This window comes from Sus scrofa, chromosome 16 (assembly GCF_000003025.6).
Source record: "Sus scrofa isolate TJ Tabasco breed Duroc chromosome 16, Sscrofa11.1, whole genome shotgun sequence".
Taxonomy (NCBI): domain Eukaryota; kingdom Metazoa; phylum Chordata; class Mammalia; order Artiodactyla; family Suidae; genus Sus; species Sus scrofa.
Window position 1 is genome coordinate 64,276,775 of NC_010458.4, and position 26,024 is coordinate 64,302,798.

The following is a 26,024-nucleotide window of genomic DNA, read 5'->3' on the forward strand; positions in this document are numbered from 1 at the left end:
TTGGGGGCAGGGAACTTTAACATCAGGGTGTTGTTCTTAAAGCCTAAAGGTTGATGATGATTCTAAAATGTAGATGTCCCTTAGTGTCCTATAGTCTCAGCAAATTACGGAGTAATGAAATATGAAAAGTGCAGAAGAACTAAAAGGTAGTTATAAAAAGAATTAGAAAGTTAAGAGGAGACTTATAAAACCAACAACAACAGAGAAATATAGGGTAGAATAAAGACAAGGAAGTTGTTGCATTAAACCCTTTGTAATGACCCTATGAAGTAGGTGGGAGGTAAAATAAGGTAAAAATAGGTAAAATAAAATGCAAAAAGAACTAGCTTAATGGAAAAGTATGAATCTAGAAGTAAAGATAATGAAAATAGTTTTTAAATAAATAGAGCTGTTGACATAAAAATAAAAATTTAAAAAATCATCATTCTCTATTTTTTCATAACAGCGTTTGTCACAGTTGTAATTAAATAATTGTTAGGATAAGCATTTGTTTAATATATAGCTCCCCTCCTGGTTTGTAAGCTTCATCCTAACAGCAGCTATGTCTTTCTTGTCTGCTTCAGTATTCCCAGAGCATAGCAGTGTGCTGGCAACATATTTTTAGCAAGTTCTCTTTGGGTTAAAGTATGGAGAATGTTAATTTGCTTTAGAAGTTTTGTTATGTGAAATTAGACTTTAAGGTAAGGGACTAAATAAAAACAAAAGACTTTTAAAAAAGAGAGTAAACTGGCATTCCCTGGTGGATTTAGTGAGTTAAGGATCCGGGCTTGTCACTGCCGTAGCTCTGGTTGCTCTGCTGTGGTGCAGGTTCCATCTGATCCCTGGCCCAGGAACTTCTGCATGCCCTGGATGCAGCCAAAAATAATGAACTAGACTAGACCAGCATCCATGAGGTTGAGGCGTTGCTGTGAGCTGTGTCTTATATCCCAGTCCTGGCTCAGATCTGGTGTTTGAGTGGCTGTGGTGTCGGCCAGCAGCTACAGCTCCAATTCTGAAGTTCCCCCTAGCCTGGGAACGTCCACATTGGGTGCGACCCTTTAAAAAAAAACCAGAGTAAACTACAGTAGGCTAGGCAGTAAAGCAGAACATTTAACAAATGCTTCAGCAATAAGAGATTCTCGATAATGTTGACTTTTCTGAATTTTATTATGAAACACCGATAATTATTTATTATTATTATTTTTTGTCTTTTGTCCTTTTAGGGCTGTACCCGGGGCATATGGGGCTAGGGGTCTAATGGGAGCTGTAGCTGCCAGCCTATGCCAGAGCCACAGCAAAGCCAGATCTGAGCCACATCTGCAACCTACCACACAGCTCATGGCAACGCCAGGTCCTTAACCCACTGAGCGAGGCCAGGGATCGAATCCGAAACCTCATGGTTCCTTGTTGGATTCGTGAAACACCAATAATTAGGTGACAAAAGCAAACATGTGAGAGAAAACATGACAGGGAACCCAACGCTGCCCTCTTCTCCCCTTGGCCCTCACATGGGAGAGCTCCTGGAACTGAGGTCCTTTTGGGTCACGTTTTTATTTTTCCCCTTGGGGATAGTTCTCTTGTAGGCTCCACCCCTGCCTTTTTTTTTTTTTTTTTTAATTATTGAGGTGAAATTAACATAACAAAATTAACCTTTTAGAGTGAACAGTTCAGTGGCATAATATGTTCAAAATGTTGTGCAACTAACCGTTATCACTAATTCCAAAATGTTTTTATTACCCCACAATAAAAGCTGGTACCCTTAAATACTTATTTCCAATTTCCCTCCCCTCAGCCCCTGGCAAGCAGCAAGCTTTCTGTCTTTATATGTTGTCCCTGGCCTCTTATTAAACTAGATCTGTTTGAGAGGGATATGCTATGGCCAAAAAGAAATTATTTGGTTTTAAAGGCTTAGATAGTACTAGGACTCAGAGTTTGATCTCTTTTAAATGTAAATCTGTTTCTTTAATAGCATTTTCAAAGATTTTGTAAACACAAGTGGTATTTATGTGTATTTTATAATGAAACTTCATAATTCTCTTAATTCTTTAGCTTTCTATCCTAAAACTATATAATATATAATGACTATATTGATGGTTTCTTCTACTAACCTATGTAATTTGCACCTCTGTAGCATTTGTCTCTCTCTACTTTAAAACAGGTTTCAACTCCTGATTGACAACCACTGCATTAGAATCATTCCTCTTAAGAATTTGGTCTTCTCTTTCAGTAGAGACTGCTAATACATTATTTGTTGGAAATATTATAGAGTGATAGAGGAGAATTGCTAAATCACTCAAGAAGCCTAGTCATTCATTGATTTTTTTTTTCTAAATAATCATTCCCAAAACTGCTTTAAAATTTTTATCTTAGTTTTTAATTTTGATTTTTGGCAATACTTTCCTGCTTATTATGTAAGGGTCATTTCTTGTTTGGCTGTTATGCTAAAGGAATTCAGCTTGATTGCCTAATAGGAAGTAGTTTCATGGAAAAAGTAAATATAGTCATATGAGTTTTCCAGCATTACTGGAAACATTTGAACTGTTTTGAAGCACAAGGAATAAAGCATTCAGCAGTTGAAAAAAAAGCAGAATTTATTTACACAAATTTCCATACTTTGATGTCTGAATAACTTAAGACAACTGTGTTCTGTTACCATGAAACTTATTGATAATAATTTAAATTATGTCTTCCTCTGCTTCTTGCCTCTGCCCTAAAAATTCTGTTTTCTCCGAGTGTAAAGGCTCTTTGGCCACTACTTAAATCATGTTATTTCTCACTAATCAATGTTAAGTCAGTTATATTTAAAATGGAATATTAGATTTGATTAAAAACTTATTTCAAAATAGATTTGTAGCATACTTAAATGTTGTAGTTCTAATTATAGATTCCCTGTAGAGTTGAAAGTGACAGTTTTTAATCCCTTTTAAAATCACATCAGAAAAGAAAATACTTAGGGATAAACCTGATCAACGAGGTAAAAGAATTGTATGCTGAGAACTACAAAACAATAAAGGAAATTGCAAATAATTGGAAGAAATGGAAAGATATTCCATGCTCGTGAATTTGAAGAATTAAGTTTAAGATAGCCATACTACCCAAAGCAATCTACAGATTTAATAAAATTCCTATTGAATTACACATGATGTATTTTACAGAACTAGAACAAATAATCCTCAAATTTATATGGAACCATAAAAGACCCAGAATTGCCAAAGTAATCCCAAAGAAAAAAAACAAAGCAGGGAGTATAACTTGCCCAGACTTCAGGCAATACTGCAAAGCTACAGTAATAAAAAAGGCGTGATATTGGCACAAAAGCAGACATGGATCAGTGGAACAGAATAGAGCCCAGAAATAAACCCATACACCTTTGGCCAATTAATCTTCCAAAGAGGAGGCAAGAATATGCAGTGGACACAGCTGTGTCTAAATCAGTGAAGTTAGAACCCATCGTCACACCATACACAAAAGTAAACTCAAAATGGCTTAAAGGACTTAAGCTTAAGACAAGACCCAGTGAAACTCCTAGAAGAGAGCATAGGCACAGCATCCTCTGACATAAATTGTACCAGTGTTTTCTTAGGTCAGTCTCCCTAGGCAATAAAAATAAAAGCAAAAATAAAACAAATGGGGTCTAATCAAACTTAGAAGCTTTTGCAAAGCAAAGGAAACCATAAGCAAAAGAAGGAACATTGTATAGACTAGGAGAAAATATTTGCAAATGATGAGAACAACAAGGGATTACTTTCCAAAATATACAAACAGCTTAAACAACTCAGTGACAGAAAAACAACCCAATCAAAAACTAGGTGGAAGACCTAAATAGACATTTTTCTAAAGAAGACATAGAGCTGGCCAACAGGCACATGAAAAGATGTTCCACATGGCTAATTATTAGAGAAAAGCAGATCAAAACTATAATGAGGTACTATCTAGTCAGAATGGTCATCATTAAAAAGTCCGCAAACTATAAATTCTGGAGAGGGTGTGGAGAGAAAAGGGAACCCTTTTGCACTGTTGATGGGAATGTAAATTGGCACAGCCACTGTGGAGAACAGTATGGAGGTTCCTCAGATAACTAAAAGTAGGACTATATGATCAGCACTACCACTCTTGGGCATGTATCCAGACAGAATTATATCTTTGAAAAGATGCATGCACCCCAGTGATCATAGCAGCACTGTCTACAATAGCCAAGACATGGAAACAACCTCAGTGTCCACTGAAGATGAATGAAGAAGATATTTGTGTGTGTGTGTGAACAATACTCAGCCATAAAAAATGACATACGCCATTTGCAGCAACATGGATGGACCTAGAGATTATCATGCTATGTGAAATAATTCAGAAAGAGAAAGACAAACACCATAGGATATCATTTAGTTGTGGAATCTAAAATAGGACACAAATGAACTGTTTACAAAACAGAAACATTCACAGACAGACAGAACAGACTTGTGGTTGCCAAGGAGGCGGCAGAGGGATGGATTGGAAGTTTGGGATTAGCAGATGCAAACTGTTATAGATAAACATCAAGGTCCTACCATGTAACACAGGGAACTATATATATTCACTATTCTGTAATAAACGATAAGAGGAGAGAATATGAAAAATAATATATGTATGTGTAACTGAATCACTTTGCAGTATACTAGAAACACAATGTTGTTAATCAACTATACTTCAATAAAATGCATTAAAAAAATGACTTTTTAAGGATCGTCTTGCCACAAGTCAGTTTTGTGATTTTACCTGTAACTAATTAAGTATAATTGGAGACAAAACTTTGAAAAAAATAAGATAGGGATGGTGGAAGCTAGCTAAAAGAGGGGAAATTTAATGTAATATTATTAGGTGTTGTCAATTAAGTAATAGGGTTGAGAGATGGCATCTCAGCTGGTGTTTTCCTGGGCATAAATTATTTAATAAGGCCTTGGGAAGAAAGAAAATCCCATGAAGTGGTGCTTTGGCTGCTTCTCTGCATAGTAAAATTCAATTTCAGTTAATTCTGTTTCCAGAGCCATGGAAGAAGGAGATGAAGGCCATCCCTCTGTAATTTTTGGTACCTAAATTTTTCCTAAGTATAGATGGGGAGAGAAGTGTTATTAACATAATGTGCTTTTTATAAGAATACTGTGCTTTAGCTACTTCTCTCCCGTATGTGTTTGGAATGTATCTAATACGTTCTAACCATTTTACTTATTTAGGGACTACGTTCGGAGTGAACTGGAGTCAGCCTATGAAGGACCCATGTATTTAGAACCCCTGTCCATGAATCGGTTTACCACAGCCTTAATAGGTAAGTATTATAAAAAAAGGAAAAGTGTAGGTAGGAATGAACCAGTCTTAATTACTATGGTATAAAATTGGTGCACATGCAATACAAAAAAATATTGGAATACTCAGTTATTCTTGACTCTTTCAAAATATAGCCATTGTTAAATGTTATATTTTCTTTCTTTCTTTCTTTTTTTTTTTTTTTTTTTTTTTTTTTTTTTTGCTTTCTAGGGCTGCATCTACAGCATATGGAAGTTCCCAGGCTAGGTGTCAAATCGGAGCTATAGCTGCCGGTCTACGTCTCAGCCACAGCAACTTAGGATCCGAGCTGCATCTGTGACCTACACCGCAGCTCATGGCAGTACCATATCCCGACCCACTGAGCGAGGCCAGGGATTGAACTTGCATCCTCATAGATATTAGTCAGATTAGTTTCCGGTGTGCCACAATGGGAGCTCAAATGTTATATTTTCTTATTAGTCTTTTTCTCCCGTACATAGGTGTTTCTTATTTTACATGTTTGTAATCTCATATAGCCTGTACTTGCTTGTGTTTTGTTTAAGTATTTGGGAAGATTAATTTTGAAATAAAGCTAATAATTACTTTGTAAGACTAAAATGTCTTAATGTTGTTTATTATTGTTAAAAGCCGTTATCCTATAGTAAAAATAAAGTGCCAGAAACAGCACAATCTTGAGACATGATTGAAATATTCAGGTAGTGGGATGTTTAAAACAAAAGTGTTTGCTAGGACACTAACCATGCAGATATATTCCAAAGTGAATTTCCAGACGCTGCCATGCCAGAGTGGGAAAAAAGGAGGTGAGAGAAAACGTGTATGTGATTATTAAACTTACCCATGCAGAGGTTATTAAGAGTTTGAATGTTGGAGTTTAAAGGAGGATTTCTCTAGAGAGCTGTTTTCTCAGAATACCTTCCCAGCCTGTCACATTTTGGAAGTTAGTGGTGGACCATTTGGAGAGTCACATGGTTTTTGTGGCTTAAAAGGGATAGTGCAGACTAGTGTCTGATTTAGGCCTGCAAAATCTAGAGCTGCACCATTTGAAACAAGCCACAAGTAGCTCATGAGCACTTGAAATGTGACTAGTCCAAATTAAGGTGTACTGTAGTGTAAAATACGCGATTGCTCAAACTTCATACAAAAAAGATGCAAAATGTGTTGTTAATTTTTTAATATAGATTGAATGTATGTGATCAATTGGGATATATTAGGTTAAATAGAATATACTGTTAATTAATTTTCCTTCTTTTTCCTTATAAAATGATGTTTCCAGAATATTAAACATTATATATGGTTACTATTATAATTCCAATCTGATGTAAAGGCCAACAGTGGGCTGACTGGCCTTTGGGTTTATGACTATGGGGTCAGAATGTCTTGTGGGATTCTTCTGTATCATCTAATATTTGTAGGCAAAGGATGTTAGTTTGCTGTGGACTAGATGAGGGCCCCAAGAGTCTATGGGATTGCCTTAGGTCCTTCCAGGAGGCCCCTTTAAAGGATGAGAAGATTTAACAAGGATTGAATTTCCAGATTCCCAGGAGCTGAGGAAAGAACCAAAAACAGCCAGAGGAGGGTATGTAACAAGCATCAAGGGTACTGCAGGTGAGAGATCCATGGTGATAGGAGCAGTCAGAAGAATTCTTAAAAAATGCCCCAGAGGAAGGATATCTGTTGTAAACGCTCCAACTCCAGGGAGCACCAACACCTTATTTTAAGAACTTAGTGGAGTAAGTGTTCCCTATTTCCCCCTTCTCCTTACTCTCTGCCCGCTTCAGTCAGTCAGGAAGAGCATGAGGTTGTGCTGGCAGAAAAAGGAAGAAGTTTGTTGTAACCTCTTCACTCCCTCTCACAATTGTAGCTTTTCTCTGATGCCATAGGAGGCTGAGCTAGAGTAGAGGAAAAGCCACAACTTTATTTTATTTTATTTCTTAATGAATTTATTACATATTTAGTTGTACAATGATCATCACAATCCAGTTTTATAGGATTTCCATCCCACAACCCCAGCGCTTCCCCCATCCCCCAAACTGTCGGCTTTGGAAACCATAAGGTTTTCAAGGTCTTTGAGTCAGTATCTGTTCTGCAAAGAAGTTCAGGCTGTCCTTTTTTCCGATTCCACATGTCAGTGAAAGCATTTGATGTTGGCATCGCATTGTATGGCTGACTTCACTTAGCATGATCATTTCTAGGTCCATCCATGTTGCTAAAAATGCTGGTAATGGCTGAGTAATATTCCATTGTGTATATGTACCACATCTTCTTGATCCACTCCTCTGTTGATGGACATTTAGGTGGTTTCCATGTCTTGGCTATTGTAAATAGTGCTGCAGTGAACATTGGAGAACATGTGTCTTTGTGAGTCATGGTTTTCTCTGGATAGATGCCCAGGAGTGGGATTGCTAGATCAAATGGTAGTTCTATTTTTAGCTTTCTGAGGAATCTCCATACTGTTTTCCACAGTGGTGGCACCAATTTACAATCCCACCAACAGTGTACTAGGGTTCCTTTTTCTCCACACCCTCTCCAGCACTTATTATTTGTAGACTTTTGGATGATGGCCATTCTGGCTGGTATAAGGTGGTACCTCATCATGGTTTTGATTTGCATGTCTCTAATAATGAGTGATGTTGAACATCTTTTCACGTGTTTCTTGGCCATCTGTATGTCTTCTTTGGAGTTTAGATATTTGGCCCATTTTTTGATGGGGTTGTTTGTTTTTTTGGTATTGAGCGGTAGGAGGTATTTATAAATTTTGGAGATTAATCCCTTGTCAGTCGCTTCATTTGCAAAGATTTTCCCCCATTCTGTGGATTGTCTTTTCGTTTTGCTTAGGGTTTCCTTTGCTGTGCAGGAACTTTTAAGTTTGATTAGGTCCCATTTGTTTATTTTTGTTTTTACTGTCATTACTTTAAGAGGTGGATCTGAGAAGATGTTGCTGTGGTTTATGTCAGAGAGTGTTTGGCCTGTGTTTTCCTCTAAGAGTTTTATGGTGTCTGGTCTTCTATCTAGATCCTTAATCCATTTGGAGTTTATTTTTGTGTATGGCATTAGGGAGTGTTCTAATTTCATTCTTTTCCACGTGGCTGTCCAGTTTTCCCAGCACAACTTATTGAACTGGCTGTCTTTTCTCCATTGTATATTCAGTTGGCTGTAGGTGCGTGGGTGTAATTCTGGGCTTTCGATCCTGTTCCACTGATCTATATTTCTGTCTTTGTGCCACTACCATACGGTTTTGATGACTGTTGCTTTGTAGTATAGTTTGAAGTCAGGGAGCCTGTTTCCTCCAGCTCCATTTTTCTTTTTCAGGAAGGCTTTGGCTATTCTGGGTCTTTTGTGCTTCCAGACAAACTTGAAAATATTTTGAGTTCTGTGAAAAATGTCCTTGGTAATTTGATAGGGATTGCATTGAATCTGTGTATTGCCTTGGGCAGTATAGTCATTTTGATTATATTGACTCTTCCAATCCAAGAGCATGGTATGTCTTTCCATCTATTTGTGGATGGAATCTTTGATTTCTTTCATCAGTGTCTTATAATAGTTTTCAGAGTACAGGTCTTTTGTCTCTTTAGGTAGATTTACTCCTAGGTATTTTATTCTTTTGGATGTGATGGTGAAAAGCCACAACTTTAAATCAGTTTCAAAGTTTTGTTTATTATTAGATTGAGGCTGTAACCTGTGCAAGTTTAGAAAAATTATGAAACTTGCCTTAGGTACAGGAGAATACTCTTCTTCATAGACAGTAGGGCTCCAAAATAATGTCGCTTAGTGGCTCTATTCTGTGAGTTGGTGTATTCCATAATGGTAACATCCAAGGATGAAAATACTTGCTAGGTTAGAAAACTCATAAAGTGTTCTCTTTATGTTGTGATTGTTGCAATTTATTATAAATCTGTATATTTCCTTAGATTTTCCCTGTCAGTGGTTATGACAGTGTGTTTACTCAACTAAGATTCAATTAATTGGAAATAAAATCCATGAACTATTAAGCAGCATTTTTCTTTAGACTTTGACTTTAAAGTAACTTTCTGTTCCTCTTCTTTAATTTCACTAATGAGCTTTTAATGAAAAACTAAGTAATTTGAATATGTCATCAACTCTTAGGGTTACAGATTTCTTGGAGTTATTTCTTATAGTGGAATATTGAAATCCAAAGAGTTCATTTTCTTTTTGATTTATTCAGAATTGTCCGTTTGGAATCAGCATGTCCAGTTAAACAGCTTCCTATTCTTTGGGAGCAGTGTAGAAAAGATTCCCGCTAACACTAACTCCTTCCTTCTTTTGCCTAAATAGCAGGAGTAGTCTTCTCTTAGAATCATAGCATGTGAGTCATACTCTGCTGTGAAGTAGATAAATGAAGCCTGTAATCAGGGCTGAACACTAAATGTGCTGGCCTAGACTTATGGGAATTTGCAGAGCTTAGAGGAAGTTTACATCATGCTGAACAAGGAAATTTAAATATTGTAGCTGTGAGTACAGTGAAAGTAAAATATGCCAGAATGAAAATTCCTAATCATTCCTAGTATTAAAGCATTTCCCATAAATACTTTTATTTCTTTTGGCATTTTAGGTAGTTTTTTAATCAAAGAAGTATAATTACTTTTAAAAGTCAAGAAATACCACAGTTTTATGATGAAAATCAGCTCTTTTCCACACCACAACCCTCTACTCTCAGGTATCAGTCCCCAGAGGCCTCTCTCAACTCACCATCATTTTCTCTATGCTCTTTTCTCTCTTGCTCCTTTCTGGAAACCCTGTTAATTGAATAAGTTTCCTCCCATATTGAGCCCCTAACTTACTTTCTTTTCTTTCTTCATTTCTTTCTCTCTCTCTCTCTTTCATTTTCTTTCTTTCTTTTTTTCTTTTTTTGCTCTTTTTGCCATTTCTTAGGCTACTCCCGTGGCATATGGAGGTTCCCAGGCTAGGGGTCTAATCGGAGCCGTAGCTGCCAGCCTACGCCAGAGCCACAGCAACGCGGGATCCGAGCCGCATCTGTGACCTACACCACAGCTCGCAGCAACGCTGGATCGTTAACCCACTGAGCAAGGGCAGGGATCGAACCTGCAACCTCATGGTTCCTAGTCGGATTCGTTAACCACTGCGCCACGACGGGAACTCCCCTTTCTTTCTTTCTTAGTGTAGTTGATTTACAAAACGTTGTGCCAATTTCTACTGTATAACTTACTCTTCTATTTTCTTTATGTCTCTTTCTCTTTTATTTTCTGAGATTTCTTAACTTTATCTTCCAACCCTTTTGTTGTTTTTAATATCCTGGAGTTTGTTTTCTTTGTGACAGTCATTTAGATTTCTTAGATATTGTTTACTTTGAGGCTTTCTTTTGTTCCTTGCATTTTCTTCACTTCCCCTGAAATCTTTTTTCTTTTTGTTTTGGTCTTTATCTTATGTGGGACAGCAGTGTTTCTTAAGCCTGGATTAGAATCACCTGGTTATATTAAATAACAAATTATGAATAGTGATGCTTAGACCCCATCCGAGGCTGCTAAACCAAGAGTTTTACATAAATATCTGAGGTCCTTGTGTGATCGTTTGTATTAAACTGTTACTGAGTTGTTGATTGGAACCTTGTTAAAGCTTACCAACTAATGTATTTTGTGGTTGGTGTTCAGGTTTTTGAGGATACTCCTAAGTGTGCATATTTATAGGTCTTTTCATTTGGACTTGGTCAGTTTACCCAAGGAGGAATCTTTCTGTCCCCTCTAGGGGAAGCTGGTCTCAGTGACTAGAGTTGGGTGGCAGTGAGCATGGCAGCAGTGTTTGAGAGACCTAGAGAGATCTCATCTTTCTGGGTGCAGATTTTTAATAATAATAATCTCTTCTTTGGGGCACTGCACCTCACATCTCTCCTGGCCTATGCATGGTATCCAGGAGCCTATTTCAGCATCTCCAGAGAGCAAACTTCTGCCTTCTTCCCAGGGTTGGGAAAGAGTAGTGGCCTGGCTAAAACCACACTTAGTTGCCTGTACATCTTTGTTTTCTGTCCCCTAAAATTTTGTTGACCTGTATCACTAGGTGCCCACTTGTCTCAGTTTTATTATCATGAGTTTTCTTCTTTTTTTAAAATGCCTTATGAATGTTTTTCATGTGATTTGAACATCAGTTCTTTAAAGGCTAATATTAATACTTTGTGGGAGTTGCTGTCGTAGCTCAACAAATCTGAATAGGATCCATGAGGACACAGATTCGATCCCTGACCTCACTCAGTGGGTTAAGGATCCAGTCTTGCCGTGAGCTGTGGTGTAGGTCTTAGATGCGGCTTGGATCCCATGTTGCTGTGGCTCTGGCATAGGCTTGTGGCTACAGCTCTGTTTGGACCCCTAGCCTGGGAACCTCCATATGCCTTGGGTGTGGCCCTTAAAAAAAAAATAATAATACTTTGTGGGATAAAATACCACATGTGTTACAGCGTAGTAGATTGTTAATAAATGTTCAGCTTTGTATATAAATGATCTTCCATTTTTGTATTCTTCTAACAATATAGATAGAACACAGAAATATTGTTTTGCTTTTCATTGGCAAGAAGGAAGAAAATGACTGATTTATAAATTAATTTGGAAGATAGCATGTTTAAGAATTTCTGAGAAATTCTGAGAGGAGCAATTAAAGGAGACTTGTCCAGTCAGAGAAATGGAGTAGTGTGGTACTGTCATCAGAGTAGATCACTAAAAAAATAGCAAGTATGACACAAATACATACAAAAGATTTTGGAGAATACTAAAGTGGCATTTCAAAAAGAACTGGATGAGGAGTTCCTGTTGTGGTGCAGTGGAAGCAAATCCAACTAGTATTCATGAGGATGTGGGTTTGGTCACTGGCCTTGCTCAGTGGGTTAGGGATCCGCCATTGCTGTGAGCTGTGGTGTAGGTCACAGATGAGGCTCGGATCCCATGTTGTTGTGACTGGGGCATAGGCTGGCAGCTATAGCTCCGATTTGACTCCTATCCTGGGAACTTCCGTATTTCACAGGTGCAGTTCTAAAAAGCAAAAAAAGGAAAAGAAAAAAGAGAGAGAGAAAGTACTGGATGATTCCAATAGCTAGTTTTGAGACAACTGACTCCATATCTGGAGAAGCAAACTTAGATCTTTATTTTTTATCATATTCTAAGACAATTTCCAAGTATATTAATTATTAAACAAAGAATACTAAAAAATTTAGGTGATAACTTGTGTAATCTTGAGTTGGGGGAGTAGTGTAATTAACCATGGCAGTGAAAGTAGGAAACAGTTAAGGAAAAGCTTGATAGGCTTGACTTTTTATAATAAAAATTTCCCTACTATAAGGGAAAAAAGTTATTAAAATATTCCAGTGACACATTGGGAAAATACAGGCACATGGCAAAGGAGATTCATATCTTGATCAAACAACACAAGGCTACAGATCCCAGCATAAGAATGAGCAAAGGATGTGAACAAGCATTTCACCAAATCATTGCAAAAGCTTTTATAGATTTATTGGTAATGTTAATTCCTTGTCCTTCCCTTTCTTAAATTATTTTTACTGCTGGCAAGTCAGTGGGAAAATGGGGACCCTGTACACTGGGTGTTTTTTTTCTGAGGGCAATTGACAGTGTGTGTCAGAAGCCATAAAAAATGTTTCGTCTGGCTCAGTAATCCCTTTCAGAAACTTAGACTAAGAAAATATTAGGAAATGTGCTCCAAGTAGTTTATACAAGGATGTCATAAATTTACAAGCTTTTTTTTTTATAGGCATGAATTTTTTAAAAAGTCTTTTTAGGTTTGCAACATGGAAGTTCCCAGGCTAGGGGTCGAATTAGAGCTATAGTGGCCGGCCTATGCCACAGCCACAGAGTGGAATCCAAGCCTCGTCTTCGACCTACACCACAGCTTATGGCAACACTGGATCATTGACTCACTGCGTGGGGCCAGAGATTGAACCTGCTTCCTCATGGATACTAGTTGGGTTTGTTACCACTGAGCCACAATGGGAACTCCTAATTATGAAATATTTGAAGATAACTAAATCTAATATTATGTCATTATATGTTAAGTAATTACCCCCAAACCCAAGTATATATATTTACTATAGAGATGTATGCATAATATGTATTAAATGAAAAAAGCTGGTTGTATGTACACTATAATCCCCTTTGTCTAAAACATTTGTGTATGTTCACATGTGTAGAATAAATCTGAAAAAGTAACAAATCATGTGAATGCCTTTTATTGAGCACTAACTAGGTTTCAGATGCAGTGCTAAGGCTTTACATTCAGTACTTTATTTAATGAACCGAAGACATTGACAGAGCTACCTTTGGGTAACACGATTATAGGAGATGGAGATTTTTTTCTTTTTTTATTTCTCTGTATTCCTAACTTTTTTATAATCATATATGATTAATCCTCTGTGAGAAGAATTTGTTGTTTAAACGTTTTAGTTCTAACTTTCATTATTGAGTCATTTGGAAAGGCTTGTGTGAGCCTGTGAAAGTAATTAAAGATCGAAAATTTCAGAATAAATCTCATTATAGAATGATCTTGGACAGCTTTATCTCTTGGATTTTATACTTTCCACCTCTAGACCAGAACATTTCAATATTGAGGGCCTTTGTAAAAGGAGCTAAATATATTTGGTAGTAAATGAATTGTTAAAAATAGTTAAAATACTGAAAATACATTTAAAAAAACTTTCTGCATATCATATATACCATCTGGAATGTAATAAAGACAATAGATCTTTGTGCTGTTATTTTCAAGTCGATCCCAAGGAATTTGTGCTCAGAAGTCACAGAACATATGAGTATGTAATTATGGTCAGATGAAGTTAAAACTTTAAAATATTATCCAAGGGATGCTAATTAGACATCTTCAAAAGCTGTGTCATCATCCTTACTGACAGTGTTTTTGTTTTTGATTTTGTGGATATCAAATCTCAAAATTAAATGCATTTTCCTCCCCATTTTAGGTCAGTTGGTGGTGTGTACTTTATGCTCCTGTGTCATGAAAACAAAGCAGATTTGGCTTTTTTCAGCTCACATGCTTCCTCTGCTAGCACGCCTCTGCCTTGTTCCTCTGGAAACAATTGTTATCATCAACAAATTTGCTATGATTTTTACTGGATTGGAAGTTCTCTATTTTCTTGGGTCTAACCTTCTAGTACCTTATAACCTTGCCAAGTCTGCATACAGAGAGTTGGTTCAGGTAAGACAATGTAGATAAAATTCCACATAGAGCATGTTAAAGATTTAGTTCTCTTATAATTTACACTCATGGTCACATTAACATTAAGTTTGACCGCTTCAGAATAGCAACTATTTTGGACCCAATTAAGCATCTGAGACTCTTTATTAAGTTCTCTTGAGAAGCAGTAGAGTGAAGTGTGTTCCTCTCTGGAAGCCGACTGAGTTTTCACTCTGGTGCTGCTGCTTACTAGCTATGTAACCTGGGGTTAGTCCCTTAAGTTCATGTATCTGTAAAATATAACTAATAATAACATTGTACTTAACACATAGGCTAATAGTAAGGCTTGAGTGAGTTCAGTGCCAGGCAGATAATGTTCAGTGGTAACTTAACAAAGACAAGAATAATGTAGAATTGAATACCTAGACGTCAAAGCCAGTTTTTTTCCCTGATGATAATCCTACTCTGATTACAGTTTCTTCCTTACATTTGTTTGATTTATTTGAACTGAGAAGTTAAATAGTTCTGGGCTATGGTCTGACAGATTTTGTTTAGATATGATACTTGAACTGATTTTGCCAACAGAATGTCCTTCTGTTTATCCAGCTTTTTTTAAGTCTTTGTTCTTAGGTTACTCTCAGACACAAACAGTAGGTGTTCAGGACATAAATAATTCTATTTGATTTAATCAGTAAGTTTCAGTGTATAAAATAGATCTTAAAACTGGCATGGGTATGAAGAGAGTATTAAAATGGGCATTCTCTTCTGCCTCTATACTGTGCATATGACCTTAAGGTACAGGAAGCTTTCAGATTGGTCAAACTGATAGTACTAAGTGAAGGGTTCCTTGTTGCTATTGTTGTGGCCTCAGGGGCAGATTTTCCAGAAAAATTTCCCTAAGCTCTTGGCCTCAGCCTGATTCTACTGATTTCATCATCTTACATAACAATTAACTTGGGCAACTTTCCTGAAAGTACATCTTCCAGGGAAGATGAAGTTATTTTCATTCTTTATTGAAAGTGGTTCGTCAGGGGGAAGGGTTGTTTTATTCAGATTCAGAATGACAAATTTATGTATTTTTTATCTGAATTCAGTCTTACAGAGCTACCCTTATTTGTAAGAAGCAGTAGATACTCAGTAAATATTTCTTGGATACTGTTTATTTAATCACCTTAAGGACAAAACCTCCATTTTTCAATGAAATGTTTACTTTTTTGGTTGCTGTGAGATTCATGTATCACTAGGATTGTAGTTGAAAATAAAATACAGGTTATGAAATTCATGACCTGGAAAGAATGGATAGGCAAGAAATGGAAAATATCAGGTTTTTTAGTGGTCTGTTCCTTTAATGGAAAGGAGGAAAAGTACTGCTCAATGATCAGTTTGCTGATAATAACTTTGCAGCTAACTGGACAATTCTCCTTTTCTTTCAGTGTTTTTTAGTTGAGGAAAAATAGGGGTTAGTCTCGACTCCATTTTAGAAAAAATATTTGATTTACAGATGAAAAAAATGTAAATTTAGAATAACCTGCAGGTCAGTGTATTTAAACTTGATACTTCTGGATCTTTATTACCCAGAAGTAGATATTAATTAGAAACCCAAACAAGTTGCAATTTGATGTATTTTAATTTAAGGTCTTTAGAGTTACTGAAACATTCTGATATTATCTCGAGAGTTCCAGGAGGACTGGTTGGCTTCTTAGGTTAACATTTGTAACCTACCTGGCAGTACCCTGTTGTGTTACTAGCCTCTGGTCCCTGGCTTAGTAACTCTAGAAACTTGGTTACATCTGTACTCTTAGGATTAATCAGATTGTAAGAATTAATTCCTCCTAATCAGTCTCATAAGAGATTGTTTTATAAGCTAGACAGAGAATCTATTGACTTACAGAAGCTTAGTGTACTTTTTTATTTGTGTCTTTTTTGCTAGTGTTAATATACTTGACAGACCAGGTCATTTGACAAATGTTTGATAAATACGCAGTAAGAGCAAGGGGAATTGATTTATCTGGGGGAAAGGACTTGCCAACTGTCTTTGCTCCACAATAGAGTAGACTTCTCAAATGACTGATTATTCTGTCTTCCATCAAACCATTTCTCATGTGTGACATTCCTGAACATACCCTGGCAAATTCTTTTACATTTCCCTTTGTCCTAGCACCTCAGGCAGTAGTGCCTTGTTCATGCCAGTCCTGATCATTTTGATTAGACATGAGTAAGTTTACCAAGCCTCCTCAAACTGCCTTTACATAGTTTTACTCTGAATGTGACTATTTTAATGTTATCCTTGCCCTGTTAGGGCAGTTCACTGTTGCCATTTGATGAGTGTGTCAATTGTTAATAATAATGCAAAACCAGTGTAAAAAACACCATGGTTTTTTTACTCCAGTGGTGTAAAAAACACTACGATATTTCCTAAGAGCTAACTTCTGAGGAATTTAGCTGAAACAATCCTGCAAAAAAAGAAAAGCTATTTAGTTTTTCTCTTTAAGTACTTTAGAGTAAAACTCTTTTGTGTTTAAAAGTGTATATGGTAGTGATACAAGATGTTTTCCTATCTTATTTTCTTCCTCAGGTAGTGGAGGTATATGGCCTTCTAGCCTTGGGAATGTCCCTGTGGAATCAACTGGTAGTCCCTGTACTGTTCATGGTTTTCTGGCTCGTCTTATTTGCTCTTCAGATTTACTCCTATTTCAGTACTCGAGATCAGCCCGCATCACGAGAGAGGCTTCTTTTCCTTTTCCTGACAAGGTACTTAATAAGCGTGTATGATACAGAATGTAACCTTAGGAAGAGAAAACTTTGATCTAGGCATAGTAAGTTTTACAAATTAACTTTTGTCAGTTGTGTTAGAGTGCTACATATTTAATTAAGATAGGATTTTCATTCATAGGTCTGGCAATTCAGGGAGGTACTAATATAGTAATGGTGGTGTATTTGGCTGCACTGTGGACCAAAGTGCAGCAAATGATTTGTGGAAAGGCACGTAGCAAATTGTAAAAATGTTTTTTCAGTTTCAAGTTAAATTATTAGAAAAGGAAAATACATTACTAAAAATAACTCACTTTTTTTGAGTATTTAATATGTGCCAGCCGCACTAGTGAACACTTCTTCATACTTAATTTTATAGCAACCCTGTGAGAAAGGTACCATTTTAGAGCAGAGGAAACTGTACCAAAAGTAACTTGCCTCGGGGGACAGTGCTAGAAGCAGGAGTGCAGCCTCAAACCCCATCTGAGTCCAAACCCTGTGACTTAGCTATACGCTTTTACTCTGTCCTGTTATTTGTCATGTTTTGCTTCAGTATTGAGATAGAGTCAAATAATGGTAAAATGGGTATATCACAGTATTTTATAGTTTAACCTAAATGAATTCTAAGACTTGATTTTTAAGGTAAATGATTTTTTAAATATATCTTAAGGCATCAAGAGTTCTTTTTCCCCCTCAGTCTTTGTTGTGAGCTTATGCTAGACATTTGCCATTTTTCCATTCCAGGCTTGAATCTCAAGCCCTCAGAATCTAGCAGATGGGTATACATCTTCATTCCCTTGCTCATTGTCACTTTAAAAGGCAAGAAAGAAACTCCTGGAAAGTACATATAGGTGAATAAAAGTTTTGAGTTTTAGTTTCTCAGCCATCCAAAATGATGCAGTACTGTGTGCCAAATGGTGTAGGGAGTGAGAAACTTAAGACAAATTTACACTCCTTTAAGGAGCATGTTACTTGTTAAGAGTGAAAACATTACAAAGTAAATAAAAATGTCATGGGGTGATACCTGTTTTAAAAAAATAATTAAACTTATTGGAACTGAGTCAGATTTTGTACTTTTTAAGCCTTAAAGTAGCTTCTATAAATGTGCAATAAATTGATATCAGGTACATTTTAATGGGTAATTCATATTTAAGTTTCACTGTTTTTATGTAAATATTATGGAGATATTTATACAGAAGTTTGAAATAATCCAAAAAGTAACTGAATTTAAAGAGAAAAAGAGCCACACAGTTCTGTGGTTAGGATAACCTAAGGATGGGACTGAGGTTGGTCGTGTTTTAAACCATATTATTATCCATAATGAAGCACAATCAAAAATGAAGTATAGTGTCATAAGGTTAACAAATTAAGCTGTGAATGAATTTGGACTTACAAAGTAGGAAAGTAATTCTGAGGTTTTAGGTAACGCCTAGGTATCTTGTCAAAATGATTTTCTTCTCTATTCTTTTACCATAGGTAGGATAGATTCCCCCTTCTCAGTATAAGAATGTTTTAATTTGGTGCCCAATAGAGAAGTGCCCATATGGTTCTTTAATTAGTTTATATCTCTCTAAGCATTATTATTTGTCCCTGATGCTCCTGTATGCCAGGTTATATTTGTGTGCTGCTTTGCCAAAGAACAACTTACAAAAACAGGAGGATTGCAAGTTTACCAGGATACCCTGACAAAAACAAACCAACATAGATAGCACTGCAAACAAACTGAAAAAGAAAAAGGGTTTTTTTTTGCAGCCAGGAAATTGAAAGTAAAGGCAATAAAATGTCACATTGAAGAGAGAAGAGAAGAAAAGTTTTATAAATTCCCCACCCTCTTTCACTTCCCCAAAGCTAGGTTGAAACCTTTTGTTTTCTTTAGTGTGCTCTTTGGAAAAACAGCACCACATTCTTTTTTAAAGTAAGAGAAAAAGAATGTGTTCCTCTTGAAAATGTAATTAAATCATTGAGTATAAAAGATTAAATATATACAAAAGAATAGAGAAATTGTGTGGGTGTTCAGTAAAATTTCAGACTTTTCCAGTGGGAATGAAGTAAAATTTTTACTATTATTTTTAGCCATGATTCTCATATTTTAAAATTATTGGACAATTTGTTAAAGCATGTTACATAATAATTTCCCTGAGAAAAAGAGCAAACATTTCAAGCATTTCAAAAATTAGATTTGTAAGAATGCCAAAAAATTATTTATTCTTTAGCTGCTAACTGCTGTGATTGGTAACTATTTTGGCTCCTAATTGAAAGCCACACATTTTTTTCTTTAATGCACATTGGCCCACTTAAAATTAAATATTTTGACATAAAAAGTAACTTGTAAGCAGCTGTGTAGGAAGGATAACCATGTAGCAGAGGCATGGAGGCATGGAGCCACAGAGCGAAGGACAGGCACTGATCTGCCTGAGTGAGTTCTTCATCCATACACATGACATTCTTCACTAAAATTTTAAAACTTAAGATGTTGTGCTTTGAACATATTTTATTAGTTGCTGTGTAAATGCTAAATCCAAATTATGCATACATAATATTACATATATTTGAAAAGTGCTTGTTAATTATTCTCTAACATGTTCAATGAGAGTGTCGAATATATTTCTATAAAATATGAAAGTATTTCCAGACTTTAGTCTAAGTCCAGTTTTCCTTATTAAACATTGATATTAAAGTTATTTTTAAATGGTTCTGGACTGTATTCTTGGACATGCTTTCAGAATAACCCAGAAAAAATGCATTTACACTTAAAATTTAAAGCACCAGTGGTATGGGAGACACTGTTGTAACAAGCAGAGTTACAGGCTGCAGAATCAGCACAGCTTTTGCCCACAGCAATTTGGTTAGAGGAGGAGTTTTGACAAGCGACCACATTGGCAATACAGTCCGAGCAATTTGAATAGCCAGAGCCTTTCCTGGGGCACAGTGGGCAAATGTACAAGTTTCTTTTAAATAGTATCAGTTTGAACAATATTTAAAGACCTTAGAGTTTTACTACATTTGAAGATGATAGATAAATAAAAAGGGCATTGTTTCAGATTTGGTGCTATGTACTGAATATTTTCCAGAGAGATAGAACAATGAGGTTAGGGTAATAATAAGATTAGATTTAAATTATTACAGAGTGATTAGGTAATTTCATCCCAAATTTTGGGTGTTTTCATTGAGGAACAGATCAAGCTTGGTGGTTATTTAAAGGCCAAAGATGTTTTTATTCCAAATAAACAGTATTTATCTGTCAACATCCGCCCTCCCCCCCCTTTTTTTTTCTAGTATTGCTGAATGCTGCAGCACTCCTTACTCACTTTTGGGTTTGGTCTTCACGGTTTCTTTTGTTGCCTTGGGTGTTTTGACACTCTGCAAGTTTTACTTGCAGGGTTATCGAGCTTTCATGAATGATCCTGCCATGAATCGGTAAGTTCTTTACTTTGAATAGCTCTAGATATTTATATCTTAGATACCTTGAAGAAGTAATGATGAATTTCTTTGTTGATGCATTTCCTTCCTTCCTTCCTTTGTCTTTTTAGGGCCGCACCTATGGAATATAGAGGTTCCCAGGCTAGGGGCTAAATTGGAGCTGTAGCCGCTGGCCTGTGCCACAGCCACAGCAATGCTGGATCCGTGCCACATCTGCAACCTTTACCACAGCTCATAGCAATGCCTCATCCTTGACCCACTTAGTGAGGTTAGGGATCGAACCTGTATGCTTATGGATTCTAGTTGGATTCTTGACCCACTGAACCACAAAAGGAACTCCTGTTGATGAATTTTAGAGGAAAATGGAATTTGGGGACCTTTTTTTTGGAATGGTTGTGATATTTGAATTAAACTACCATAAAAAACAATTTCTGTATGTAAAATATGTATTTTTCTTGTATGTACTTAACAGTGCGTATTAGACACTTTCCTTTCCTAGATATATGTAATTTTTGATAACTTGCATTTTCCCATTTGAAGTTTAAGTATTACACTGTTAAAATCAGATTTCTATATTTGATACTTTCTTGAAGTTTTTTTTTTTTTTTTTTTTTTTTTAGTTTGAACATGATTTTGATACTGATGGAAGGTTCAAAGAACACATTAATGAGGATGTAATATAGTAATCCATTTGTTATTAAATCACTAAGCTCAAGTATTAGGAAACTATTTCTAGAACTTGTCATGTTCTGTTACCTTAATTAACCTAGGGGTTTAATAGTTTCATTTAGATAAGTTTATAAAAACTTTAAAGTATTTAAATCTTTATGCAATATCAGAATTAGTAAATGCTGAGTACCTTGTAAGTTAAAGGGATTTTTTATTTTGTTGTATATTAGGTTTTTAATGACAAGAAAGAAAAAAACCTGTGTTCTATAATAGTTTTCCTGCCAGTGAGAAATACCACCTTTATAATGGGAAAAGGGGGTGGGGGCAAGAAAGAATAATTCATGTTTAAGTTCACAAAATTCTACTATTTAAAAAGCACCAAATAGAAGGTGATAGCTTTCTCCCTCTACTTCCCATTTCCTCTCCCCAAAGGTAACAGCTCTGGATGGTTGTGTGTGTGTGTGTGTGTGTGCGCGCGCGCATGCGTGCGTGCATGCGTGCGCTTTTTAGGGCTGGACCCACAGCATATGGAGGTTCCCAGGCTAGGGGTCTAATCAGAGCTATGGCTGCCAGCGTAGGCCACAGACCCAGCCACGCCAGATCCAAGCCGCATCTGCGACCTATACCACAGCTCGCGGCAACTCTGGATCCCTAACCCACTGAGCGAGGCCAGAGATTGAACCCACAACCTCATATCAGATTTGTTTCTGCTGTGCCACAATGGGAACTCCCTAGACGGTTATTTTTAAAAGTAATGTAACTCTTTCTTTAAAAAAAATTATTGTTGATTTACAATGTTGTGCCAACTTCTGCTGTACAATTTAAAAAGTTCTTATAGGAAAAGGTATATATATTTGTTTCCACATGCTATATGCATTGTTTTACACCTTATTTTTTCACGTAATATGGTTTGGATAGGTTTTTAAAAATTTTTTTTTGGTTGTGTTGTTTATGTCAACATATGCAGATACATCTCATTCTTTTTGATGAAGACGTAGTATTGCAAAAACAGATGTGTCCCTTTGGAGTTGTTTTCCTTTTTAAAAATACTACTACTGTGGGTATCTTTGTTCGTGTCTTTTCAAAGCCTTAATTAGGAAAGTTTTAAACCAACAAAGTTGAGAGAATAGTAAAATGAACCCTCATATTACCTGGCACCCACCTCTAGTAATAGGTCAGTCTTGTGTGTGTCCCCATCAACTCCACCTTCCTTGTCATCTCGTCCATGACACGCTAGCTGCATTTGTTTGGAAGAAATCCTAGATACATTACTTTGCCTATAAATCTTCTGGCAGAAAACCGTAATTACAATAGAGCATTCATTTCTAATACAGTAATTCCTTGACATCAAATACCCAATTTGGTATTCAAATTTTCCTAGTTACCTATCTGAATTTTTTAAATCATTTTGTTGATTCAACCCAGTAAGGCTCATATTGCAAATGATTGGTATGCCTCTTAAAGTCTCTCTCAGTGCTTAGGTTCATGCTAGCTCTGTATTATCTCTCTTTCATTTTATTTGTTGAACATGTCAGATTGTCCTGCTTAGTTTTTTAAGTCTGGGATATACTGAATGTATCCCCTTGGTAGCTTAACATGTTCCATTATTCACTGTGTTTCTCATATAATACTTATATCTTAAAAATCTGTATCTTAACTTTTGTAGTACATCTATAGGGTAAATTACCAGTAAGATTTTTGAATTGAAGTGTATGTGTATATTTTAAATTTATTATCAGATTTTTCTCCAGAAACTCTTTTATCTGTTTATATATCAGCAGTGGTCTGCCCATAATTTTTGCATTCCTTGTCAGTGCTTGGGTCATCAATTTTGAAATATTTGCTTATTTGTGGATTTGAAAACTGTACCTATACTTGCTCATTTCTCATTTATTTGCAAGATTCTTTGTAATTCAAATCAGTAGGATAAAAAGGTCTTAGGACTTTGGATATATTTTCCATATGGAAATTGAGTTTCCAAAGAAGTATTTATATCTCTGGTTTTTATGGTCTTCTTAGATCTTTCCTACTCCACGTTTATAAATATGTTTACCTATGGTTCTTTCTTTAATAATCGAGATATAGCTCATGATGTAAATATGTGTATTTCATTGGATATCTAAGAATGGTAAAGTTATCTGACTTATTATTATTAGCAAAGCTTGGTTAGAGCACTTTTATTTATTTATCTTAGAAGTTGCTTTTTTTTCTCCTCATTGTACGGTAAAATATAATAGCAATTATGTTTTGTCCATGTAGTGATATGTTATGATTGTATATTGTTATATTGACATTATAAATTAATATTCTGATCAGGTTTTCTGTTTAAGTTAGGTAACAAATATGTAACAATAGTATAAGCTGTTGGATTTTTTTCTCTCAGAAGTAAGTGTGATTCTGATTGTTTTTTTTTCTGAAAATGTATACTTTTTTAGGGGCATGACAGAAGGAGTTACGCTGTTGATCCTGGCAGTGCAAACTGGTCTGATAGAACTGCAGGTTGTTCACCGGGCATTCCTGCTCAGTATCATCCTTTTCATTGTTGTAGCTTCTATCCTACAGTCAATGTTAGAGATTGCAGATCCCATTGTTTTGGCGCTGGGAGCATCCAGAGACAAGTAAGAAACTTCACAGAATTTTTGCCATATTCTTTACATGAGTTTGTTGTTTGAAGATTTAGATATTGTTTAGAGACAGAAGATGGATGAATAGTTGGTATTAGCTTATTAACAAGTTTATATTTTTATTTTTGTTATGTGTTTGACTTTTCTGGGTTTTTTTTTTTAATCCCTCAACATTCCTATAGTTAAAAGTCACATTAGGAGTTCTCTTGTGGCAGCCATGGTTAAGGATCTATCATCATCACTGCAGCAGCTTGAGGTTGCTGCTGTGGCACAGGTTTGATCCCTGGCCTGGGAACTTCCTCATGTCACAGCAGGCATGGCCAAAAAAATAAATAAATAAAATAAAAAATCACACTAAAGGCCAAGTAATTACAAATCAGGTTTTTCTTCTCAAAGAATTATAATACTTTTCTATATTTATCTAGTTTTAAAGATGTAGAACATAAAATTGAGCCCAGTAAATATAGCAGATAATATATAATTTTATTCTGTGTAATGCTAAAGGGGAAAAACTATTGAGAGAGATGTAAGTGAAGCAGAGAAAAATAAAAGCTGTCAGGCAATTATAAAGACAGGCATCTGTGGAAGAACTGTTTGATCTGCTGGCTTTTTACATTTAACTAAGGTTAGAGTAGGGGTAACTTGACACCTTATGGGACCAGCTGAATTCTTGTTCATTTCATATTACAGAAATTTTCTTAGGGAATAAAAGTCAAATTATTATTTAGCTCTTTAAGGTTCTGTTTTGGCTATGGTAGCTTAGACAAGGATATTCTGTAAGGAATTGCTTAAAACTCAGTGCCACTATTTTTTTTCCAGCATCCTTGTGTATACCCTGATCATTGATGTTTGAGGTATTTCATTTAATTGCTTCTTTGGTAGCGCTTTGTAAGTAAGGAAGCAGACAGTCTTGAGGGAGATAGAATTTTGACAAAAGATTTTAGGAACATTCCAAATTAGGAGTTCCCGTTGTGGCTCAGAGAGTTACAAACCCGATTAGTATCCATGAGGTGGGTTCAATCCCTGGCCTTGCTCAGTGGGTTAAGGATCTGGCATTGCCGCAAGTTGCAGTGTAGGGCACAAGTGCAGGTTGGATCTGGTGGTGTTGTGGCTGTGGCGTAGGTTGACAGCACAGCTCCAATTTGACCCCTAACCTGGGAATTTCCATGTGCTGCATGTGTCGCCCTAAAAAGCAAAATGAATGAATGAATGATGAATGAATGAATCAGTAAATAAACAAATAAATAAAAATAATACAAAAAACTATTCCAAATTATCTTTGTAGTTATAGTTGATCAGATTTATCTTTCTATCCCCATATCCCAGATTGCCAAACATTCTGAAAAATTCTCAAATGGTAGAATGGTTGAAAGGTGAATTTAATTTAAATAAGCTCAATGCTCTTGGATATATTTCAGATAATTTTGATCGTTTCAGTTATTTGCAATTTGGTTTTCTCAGTAGAAGCATTTAAGATGTTGACTTCAATGGACTCAGTTAAATAGTCACTTAAATTGGGTTTTGACCTAAGTACAATTGCTAATTTGTCATCACTGGCAGTATCCTTTAGCATTATTAATTATACTAATTAAAAGGCTAATATAATACTGTGGAAGGTTTAGAAAAGAGAAAAAAAAAAAAAAAAACCCTCATAATTCCGTTGCCATAAGAACGAGTAAATTCAGTTCTAGTTCCTTCCATGATGCTGTACTAGCAGCATTACTGGCTTTTTCCGTCAAAATCAAATGCAGAGGAAATTTAGAGGGAAACTAGCAAGACTGCGAAGCCCTTGTGGGTGTGGAGTGGTTATTTTGGATTGGTGTCACTGTTAGTACCTGTGTCTATAGCAGCATCAGCCTGAGGCAAGAGAGCTCTTGGCTGTGAAAGGATAAGATACTGTCAGGGTTCTGTTCTTCTCTCTCTCCATTGCCTACAATAATAAGAAAACACGATCAGTAGTAAAAGAGCAGTACTTTTTAAACACATGAAATGGAAAAGTTGTGAGAAAAATATAACTTACTAGAGCTGATTCAGTAATTAAAAAGCTTGGATAGTTCTGTAACTGTTAAAGAAATGGAAACAAATGAGAAACATCCTGACCAGAGTGGCCATTATAGGCACGTCTGC

At 36.1% G+C, this 26,024-nt stretch overlaps 1 protein-coding gene across 1 annotated transcript in view; it reads left to right on the forward strand.

Annotated features, from left to right (window-relative positions):
• Window positions 1–26,024, forward strand: part of RNF145 (ring finger protein 145) — a 62,342-nt gene that overhangs the window by 25,003 nt on the left and 11,315 nt on the right. Inside the window, exons 4-8 of the mRNA XM_021077056.1 lie at window positions 5,187–5,278; window positions 14,219–14,454; window positions 17,009–17,184; window positions 20,461–20,601; window positions 23,709–23,891. Coding sequence (XP_020932715.1) covers window positions 5,187–5,278; window positions 14,219–14,454; window positions 17,009–17,184; window positions 20,461–20,601; window positions 23,709–23,891 — 828 coding nt within the window. The remainder of the gene's footprint in view (window positions 1–5,186; window positions 5,279–14,218; window positions 14,455–17,008; window positions 17,185–20,460; window positions 20,602–23,708; window positions 23,892–26,024) is intronic.